This window comes from Leptonotus elevatus, chromosome 9, assembly GCF_054856555.1.
Source record: "Leptonotus elevatus isolate MCC_2025b chromosome 9, RoL_Lele_1.0, whole genome shotgun sequence".
Classification (NCBI taxonomy): domain Eukaryota; kingdom Metazoa; phylum Chordata; class Actinopteri; order Syngnathiformes; family Syngnathidae; genus Leptonotus; species Leptonotus elevatus.
Genome location: NC_141247.1, coordinates 21,507,108 through 21,516,710, shown reverse-complemented (window position 1 = coordinate 21,516,710; position 9,603 = coordinate 21,507,108). Strand labels below are relative to the sequence as shown.

The 9,603-nt window shown below is 39.7% G+C and overlaps 1 protein-coding gene across 1 annotated transcript; it reads right to left on the bottom strand.

The window, feature by feature from the left end:
* Positions 1 to 198: 198 nt before the first annotated feature.
* syvn1 (synovial apoptosis inhibitor 1, synoviolin) lies at positions 199 to 8,989 on the bottom strand. The gene is made up of 16 exons (XM_086084044.1): positions 8,801 to 8,989; positions 7,607 to 7,758; positions 7,420 to 7,512; positions 7,013 to 7,165; positions 6,051 to 6,099; positions 5,775 to 5,878; positions 5,552 to 5,678; positions 5,374 to 5,473; positions 4,728 to 4,793; positions 3,469 to 3,585; positions 3,138 to 3,295; positions 2,914 to 3,048; positions 2,691 to 2,834; positions 1,318 to 1,501; positions 1,089 to 1,207; positions 199 to 1,014 (listed from the first exon to the last, which is right to left on the bottom strand). The coding sequence occupies exons 2-16, from the start codon at positions 7,736 to 7,738 to the stop codon at positions 833 to 835; spliced, it is 1,863 nt and encodes a 620-aa protein (XP_085940170.1). The 5' UTR covers positions 7,739 to 7,758; positions 8,801 to 8,989; the 3' UTR covers positions 199 to 832.
* Positions 8,990 to 9,603: the final 614 nt, after the last annotated feature.

The window sequence follows — 9,603 nt, the reverse complement described above, 5'->3', positions numbered from 1 at the left end:
AAATTGCCCAAATAAAATTCTAGAAATTTAAACCAGGTCATTACATCAAGTCCCGTGCCAGTGGCCAGATCCAGCCTCCATTTTCTTGACCACTCATTCGGGTCAATGAGGTGATTTGATCACTTTCCAATGAAAACGGCTCCCAGAGGGACACCTTATGATTTGGCCTGTACAAAATTCCTTAAAATGCCAAAACAGTTACCACTTCCACTCCCTTTTATTGTTAAACTTCCTAGAATGAACTTTAAGCATAGCCTAAACGAAAATGTCGCAGTTTATTCACCTTTATGTACAGATCACCCTAATAAAACTCTTTATACAGTATGTACACTAAATAAATCTGTTACAGCAACTGCAACGTTGGGGGCGCAGGGGGCGGGGTGGGGGGGGGGTGGAACAGGACAAAAAGCGTGCTGATTTGTAAAGGGGAGAAAATGTTGATCAACCTTTTTAGAATCACAAAAGATCACTGTGCAGTGTAACGCGCAACAAGCTTTCTACTGAAGCCGGCTGGTTAAAAAATAATAATAATAATAATTATTGTGCAGGCACTGAGCACAATGGCGGCCAAACTGGCAAATACGAATCCAAACTAAACACACACCAAATTCTTCTCAACTTACAAGTGCCTGCAGTCCTCTCATTACACTATTTATTGTGTTTAGTGAAACACGGGGGGGGAAAAAAAATGCTATCATTTCGACACAGGAGTGCAAAGATCCCCTGGCTTAAAACCCCCCGCAGCTCGAGTCCGACTCAAATTGGTTGAAGAAGGTGAGAGGCGACAAGATGGCCACCATGGCGGTCCGCGGCCATTTGCCTCCGCGTGGGCTCAATCGTCAGCGGGCGCGAGCGTCGCCGTTTCCAGCTTGCGAAGCCGCCGGCGCCTCAGCTCGGCGGCGTTGGGTTCGCCGTCCTCGTCCTCTGATCCTCCGTCCGCCTTGTTTCTTCTCTCGCCGTCCCAAGAGGCGGAAGTGGAAGCGGATTCGGACGTTTCGACTGCAGATCTGCTCGCTTGCTCACAAAGAAGGTGTGATTAAAACAGGAGGGAAATTCGAACCCGTGGTTCAACGAGTGGAAAATCTTACAGCTGGGGGAGGGGATTTTCTCCTGACTCGGCTCGTCCGCGCTGGTGCTCGCAGTCGGGAATGAAGCAGAGCGGTTTGTCTCGCTGGCTTCTACGGTGCTGCTGTTAGACCTCGGAGGCCTTCAGATGGAAGAAAACTTTTTTTTTTTTTTGTGCGTGCCAGTAACAGCGCCACCTATGGTCGTTCTCGAAAAATTGCAATGAAATGAAGAGTCAAGAGTTTTACTTACGTGAGCGTGGCGACGGTGCTGAGGTAATGATGGATGTTGAGCATGGCGGCGTCCAGCAGGGTGTGTATGTTTTGGAGGCACTGCAGCCTGGCCTCCAGGCCGCGGCGGCCCTCGGCCTCCAGCTCCCGCAGCTCCTCCTCTGACAGCTGCGACAGGGACGGAGGAGGAGGAGGCATCGACGACACTGGAAGCCAAGAGAGGAGACGTCGGTTTGCGAAGCGATTCGATGGAAGCGCTTGATGAGTGTTGTGCTCGGTGGGTGCTATTTGTAACTATAACTGAGGTGGCGCTGTTGCACAAACCGTTGGAGGTCGCTCTGAATAGCCAGTGAAGAAGAGACGGGAATGACAGATTTTCTTCTGTACTGGATGATTTCACAGCTTTTTAAATTGGGATTTTATTATTATTATTATTTATTTTTAACCTAGCACATCAGATTTCTCAGGGGGAAAAAAAATCTAAAATGACCGTTTCACATAATGTTTTTTTGGGCTATTCGGATTTCCGTTAATATAAGCAACAAGTGCTAAAAAACTAAATAAAACAATAAAATATACCAGATGCCAACAACAACAACAATAGTGTGAAAACCTAGATTTTTTTTATTGTACATTTAGAACAGATATCAAATTTGTGATTAATTGTGAATTAACTAGTGAAATCATGTGATTATTTACAATAAAAAAAATTAATCGTCTGACGCCCCTCATTTTTAATATATTTTTTTCAATTAGGGGCGTCAGGCGATTACATTTTTAAAATTGTAATTAATCACATAACTTCAATAATTAACTTGCGATTAATCACAAATTTTATATCTGTTCTAAATGTTCAATATTTTATTTTTTAGGTTTTCATACTCTTATCAACAAAAGTGGAAAGTGTAAAGCTAATAGAAATAGTTCAAATGATTTTTTTTACGTCCATGGCAGTGAATGAGTTAATCAAAATTCAATTACACTCCACAAGTACAAAACCAGCATAATCGAAAAAAGAAAAGAAAAAAAGAAAAGATTAATACAAATTTTGAGTTGTTTAAATTAATACATTTTGCGGCTTTTTTTTTTTTATTCTAAAATAATAAATTGTTTAATCCAAAAGTGTTACAAATAATTTTATTTGTCTTATTAATAGTTTACATTTGAACATTTTCTTGTTTTGTACGAAAGAATAAATTATTCCAATTATTACCAAAATAACCGTGATTAACATTTTCTTCATAATCGAGCAGCCCAACATAAAAGTTGAAGTATTATAGCAGCGCTACAAAGAGTATTCATTTTTGATGACAAGAAATGAAAGAAACCTTCAAAAGACCATTTTGTGTTCATCTTATGGCAACGACTGCCGATGCAAATGAAGCTCAAGCTTACTGAAAGGAGGCGGCGGCGGCATGGGCAGCCACGGTGCAGATGGGAAGGGAGGAGGAGGAATGGAGAAAGGGAATCCCGGCAATGCAGCGCCCGGAGCGGCAGCTGCGGCCGGGTCGGCGCCGGCTGACGCGGACGGGCTGGTACCTGACGGAAAACGCGGATTCAAACTCGGCAAGTGCGCAAAGTCGCTTTCGCCTCGACTGCTCGGGCGTCATCAACCTACCGGCTGCCTGCGTCGCCTCCGTGTTGCCCTGCGGCGCGTCGGCGGCGCCGGGAGCCGCCGGGGGAGGCATGCCGGGGAACGGGCCCCAGAAGGGGAAAAGCCCGGGTGGGAAGCCAGGCAACATGCCGGGAGCCACTAGAAAGGAAACATTAGCAAATTAAAACCACCAACTGCAAGAATCACTTTGCCATCCGAATTTTTTTTGTCGGGATTGTTCTTCTCACCGTTGGCTGGCGGGGCAGCTGGTCCGTGCGCGTTGGCCGCTTGGGCGGGGGCCGCAGCCTGGGCGGGGGTGGCAGTCTGATTGTTGTGAGACGCCCGCAGGACGTCCATGCGACAGGTGGGGCAGGTCTGCTGCCTCTGGAACCACGAACGCAAGCAACTGCGTGCGCAGACGGACAGAGACGCACTTTGTGATCATTAACTCTTTGACAGCGAGACAGATTACACAAAAACTGGCTCACTAAATAGGAGAACGTTTTTTTTTTTTAATAGTCATATTCAGCCCTTATGAGCCCGCAGTCAGTTTTTTTTTCCTTTCCAATTAGGACCTACCTGGAGTGGAAAATGTGATTACAAGGTAGCTTCTTCGCGCCAGTGACCATTTCCTCCCGGCAGATGATGCAAACGTTGTCAGAGGCCTGCAGATCTTCAGGAGTGGCGTCAGGGTATCTGATGAACAAACAGAAACGGATCCCCATCAAAGTCAGCCAAGGGCCCGAGACGAGGCATCAAGATTTTCCTGGCCAGGTTGATAAATGTGGACATTTTCTAAATAGGCTTTGTTCAGCGATGTAACACCTGTGAAATATATATTTTTTTTTCAGACAAGTAACCCCTACCAGTGGAAAAACATTTTTGGTTGGAAAAAAAAAAAGCGCGGTGCAATTGTCTGATTTATTGAAGTTCATTTGGAAATCAAAAGACTTAAAAAAATTAAAACGTTAAAAATAAAATGATAATAATACATAATGATAATAATAATAATAATTAACTAAGTAACAAATAAAGATTTTAATAAATAATAATACAAATTATTATCACCATTTTGGGATCATAGTAAAGATGTGTTCTCAAAAAGAAATCTTTTAATCAATCATTTTAAATCACATTTTCAATTGATTGACAGGTGATCCTAGATGGCATAAGACAGTTTGGGTCGAACCATTTTGGTTTGAGGAGATTGGGTTTTTAGGACAATGAAATTGAATAGCCTACTGAATATGCATTTTTATTTTATTAATTTAAGTTATTCTGAAATATTTACATAATAATATAATAATTATTCTTAAAGGATTTCCGGATGGGTGCTGCTTTTTGAATTTATTTTAAAATCTTGCGTACCCCCTGCAGTGTCTTCACATACCCCGATTTTGAGAACCACTGGGCTAACAGTTTGCTTCTTTTATTTGTTTCTCCAGCTGTTTGGATGTCCCATAGCACTGCGCTGCCTCTTACAGGCCGGTTTTGGTACTACAGCAGACATTTGGTTAGGAGGTCGACTGGACTACACACATTGTAATAGTCAGATTTTGTTTGTTTGTCGCGTGGTCACCCACATTTTAAAAATCAGTTAAAGGGATACTTGACTCGTTTAGCCATTTTCAGCAGTAAGAAGGTAATATGTTGTCTAAAATGAATTCATTATTTTTCATGTACAATTAATACATAAAGTTAAAAACATTCAGGTAACAACCAAAAATGGCAAACGTTTTTTTTTTTTTTTAATGCTATTAAGTCATTCGCATTTACAGAAGTTTACGCATGCAGTTAAGTAAAGTCAATGTCATTGAGAAAAGGTTTGCATTACTCACAGTGTATTCATGTTGCGGATGGCTCTCCGAGACATGATAGCATCAGTTACAGCTTTCTTAAATTGTCTGAAAAGCACACACACACACACACACACACTTGTGTAAAACATGCAATGTACATCATGTTAAAAAGTCAGTGGTGGAAATAAATTACATTACTCAAGGGTGTTTAGAATATTTTGGATTTAGCTAAACAAAAGGCCATCAATGAAATTCCAGTATGATTTGGAGCAGTTCTATATTACAAAAAATGGTTAACTATAATAATAAACACACAGTGAAATTAATAGCTGTGCTGTGGCCATGCTTGTAACTCAAAACAATTGCATGACAAATAACCTTGCCCTGTTGAAATGAATGGAAATGCCATTAATCCGTTCAAGCCTTCCTTTAGAAAACAACAACAATTTTGTAGTGTTTTTTTGAGCATGCGATAATATTGTACTTTAAAAAGCTGAATAATAACATGATTAAACAAAAATAAAGAATAATAAAATCATGCAGACACAAACAAATACAACTTTCACAAGTGCAGTCATAGTTGTTATTTTTTGGCAGAAAATCTGTTCGGAGTTGCCCTTATCTGTATAAGTAAAAAAAAAGAAAGAAAAAAAGTGCATATTCCAACATATGTGGGACTCCTTACCTCATAGCCAGATACATGGGCCGAATGGCAAACAGGGGGAAAGTGTGAACCTTCATCATAATGGTCATAAAGGCAATGTACAGGATAACTTTGATGAAGCCTGAAACAATATTATCATAATTATTATTTTAACGATAACAATCGACGTCACTGAGATATGCAGGAAGCGCACGATTACCAGTGAAGAGCTCGGTGTAGAGCATATACACGGCCTTGTTGTCCCAAGGATTCTCACTTTGCAAATCGACAGTGTGCAGGATGTACTTGACGACCATCGTCAATACCATCGTCAACAGGATGGCGTACTGAAGTGCACAAAAAAAAAAAGAGGGGAACATTTTAGGCAGACGCAATTTCAGCTCATCAAATTTACCGGGGGTAGCGATTGTCAGCTGACAAACCTCAAAGCCAAAAACAAGCTGCACGGACGCCCCTCGTGTGATGATGCTTTGGCAGGCGTGGTAAACAAACAGGAAGTCCAAGAGCCCCAGCAGCCCCATGAGAGCTGCACAACGTAAGAGACGAGAACTGAATTCACTAAATAGACACAACAGCAGCAGCGTGCCAGTGAAATGCGAGTCAAAAGTTGAGCGGAACTCCAGCACCTGGAAAATTTGCATTTTAGTGTGGCAAAGAGAAGTGAAAATAAAACATCACAGAAATCTTAGCGTACTTACACAAGACTCGAAAGTGAAAGAGACAGGATATGTTGGGACTTCGCTCCATCTGAGTGATTGAACAGAGAGAAAATAAAAAATATAATTTATGAAACACATGCAGTTCCATTGAAGCCAATTTGCGCTATTCGTGGCCTACACTCTATTATGGATGGATGACGAAATCATCGAAAATATATGATTAAATATTATTTTACCATCACCACAGGCAGTAGAGAAAATAAGCATCACTGGCCAGTGGCCACTCTATGAAAATATGCTCGCTTGAAAAATACAAACGAGTAACCACTGGCGGGCTTAACGATTTTGAAGAACAAAATGCGTTTCTTCCCCCTAAACTTATTCAAACCCAAAAACATGTCAATATGTTTTTTTAATACTTTGTCCTTCACTCTCAAAAACATATCTATACGTTTTTAATGCAAGAGCATACAGAAAGCTTTGATGCAGCTTCTGACATGAAGAAGTGGCTTAAAGCAATGGTTAGTTATTACAAAAAACGGCCAGCAGGTGGCAGCGGAGTATAAGAGATCAGCCAGGGCAATGTTGCAATAAGCTCTTTTTGCCAGTGTTTTCAACACGTTTGTGAAAATTCATGAAACTTAGCTATATAATATATATATATATATATATATATATATATATATATATATATATATATATATATATATATATATATATAATATTTTTTTTCCTAATGAAATGACTCTAATTTTTATTTTTGGTGGGTTCCATGTTTTATTGCAATAGTACAGAATATTCTGTGGGCCTTGCGAAATCTGTCAAAATCCAGTAAAACAGCCGGGAGCGAAGGGGGTTGCTTCAGTGAAAATGGCCGGGAGTGATTGAGTTAATATTGCCATTTAATATGAGAGTATTTTTTTTTTTTGCAAGGTCCTCTTCCCGTGTAATTTTAGCCGACCAATGTCTCCAAGATGATCGATTTCGTTGTGATCACTTACAAAATCCACGCGGTCCTCCGCCAACCAGTGGAAGCACTTAAGGAAGACCAGAAGTGTGAAAAGGGCAACAAAGCGTGGGGAGAAGTCGTCCCTGAATACGGTGAAGGCCAGGCACGTCTCGGTCACTGCGTACCACGAACGCTCAATGAGATGCTGTTTGGAGAGAGAAAGTATCGTCACACAGTGGATAGTAAATGTCTACACACCCCTGTGGAAACGCCAGGTTTTGGTGATATAAAAAAAAAAAGAAGAAGACCAAGGTAAATCATTTCAAAACTTTTTTTGTAAAAAATAAACAACTGAGATCATGTGTAACTGAGGATGTGGCTGTGTGCGGAATTATCCAATTACATTCAAACACCATCTGTGCATTTCAAGTGACCCCAAGTAAAGTTCAGCCATACTACCTCCATTTCTGCAGCCCTTAGCTGTCCAAAGAACACCTTCCGCATGAATTTTCCCAGAAGAAACACCAACACAAAGGCCTGAATGTACAGCACCTACAACAACAAAAAAAAATAATCAGAGTGGGATGAATTTAAAGTCACTAAAAACAGCACCAATATGTTGTATTTTCCTTGCGCGCCACCTTACCGCCATGCTGGGGCTGCTCTTGGTGAGGTAGACAACCGTTGGGTAAAACTGGTGTTTGAGGAGGTAAGCGTGCGCCACCACAGCACCGGTCAATGCCAGACTGGTGACGGTCACCAAGGTTGCTCGCACCATGTTGAAGTCAATGACAGCTTCTGTAGACAAAGAATAATAATATTTTTATATCTGTCAAGAAAAATCTCAAGATGGCTTGGCCATGTGAACAGAAATAGAAACAGCCGGCTGCCACGGCAACTGATATAGAGAGAGAAAGGGAACTTTTTCATTAGATTTTACCAAATAAAATGTATACTTTTGCTGTCATTTATTTCAACGGAAACAAAATAAAAGTACCAGTTTTTTTTATTTTTATGCTTCTGCCAAATTTGAAGTAATTTGGTCAGACACATTTTTTGGACTCATAGGCCCCTCGTGATATATTTTCCGTCGCTTCCAACTCTAATTTCAGGAATTTCATCAGCTCCAAATGCCTCAAGTGTTTTCATTCTCAACACTTGTTTTTTTTCTATGCATGGCCAACAATAACGGTCATTATGTAATTTATATGCTGTATTTCACGTTTACTTAAATAAATGTGTACATTAATTTTATAAAGAGGATGCCTTCAGATAATTGTGTTGAAAATGTCAATTAAATATTTGTTTTTAAATTCAGATTTTTGTTGCGCTGTGATCTACCTATTTGTGCCTGAAATTAATAAATTCACATAATTTATAGCTTGCCTGTCTCTGTGTTAAGATGACAAGTTTTTAGCGTCACGATTTAAGTTCGAAGTTTCTTACTGCTTTTAAAAAGTCATAACTTTTTTTTTTTTGCATTTGTCACGTGAAAACGATACTTTTTTAAAAAAAAAAATCTGTCTGATAATGTTGGTTTCACGTGAACCAATTAATCTTTTAGCGAATCCACGACTACATTTGGGTAAAATCTGGAGTTACGTAGGGCTTTACTCTCTCGAATTGGCAAGCAAGAAAATTAGATAAGTACACAATTGTAAAATAAAAACGAACAACAGGCGACGGCGAAGTGGCACATGTTCACTTGTTAAGTGAATTAATTTATAGCGTAAAATATCACGACAACTGCAGGCAGTTAATCAGATGGTTAGCTAATGTCAGCTAACATGAGCTAGCTTAGCCGGTAGCATTCCAGCTGTCAGTGCTCTTCGGTACTCACCAAGATGATGTATGCGGAAGACTTGCTTCTTGTTTGCAAGAAGAGTGTTTCCTCGTTTTCCAACGTCCTCGGCAATCACTTCATTTCGAGAATGTAAAGTAACCTTTCAGGGATATTTCTGGTTCTCGCCCCTCTTGTTCGGGCTACGTGTTTATCTTTGGCTTGCTGTCTGGCAGCCACATCACATCCGGCTTTTACGGTAATTTGACGCAACTACAAATAAACTAGCGCATTTGTATTTTTAGACTACAACTATAAGCTTCTACAAACAATATAAACTCAGTAGTTATTGTGTATAAGACACGTTGGTGTCTTATTTGTAGATGTTTAGGTTTTGGTTGCACTATGATCGATACATGTCAAAGACGTTTTATGAGTATTACGGTAAAACTCAACGTGGACCAATGGGAAGTTGCCTGGCTGCGTCTTTGAAGCGTATTGCATTCACTTGGAAGAAAATAAAACTTGTTTCCCTGACTTTTTTTTTTAAGATACTGTTTTATTGCTCCCAAATAAAAGTAGTCAGAAAAACTGGATATTTTTTTTCTTAGAGAAAAAAATATTACTCGTAGGAGCATAATTTGTTTAAAAAAAATATAGAAAGTTTAAAAAAATAATCAAAAAAGGTATGTTTTATTTTTAGTAACTCATAGGAGCATAATTTGTTTTCAATAAAACAGAGAGTTTAAAAAAATAATCAAAAAAGGTATGTTTTATTTTTAGCAAAATAGTTAACCAGAAGAGTTGAGGATTCCTTCCAGATTTATTCCATTTTTTATTGGAAAACAAGAAACAGATTATGT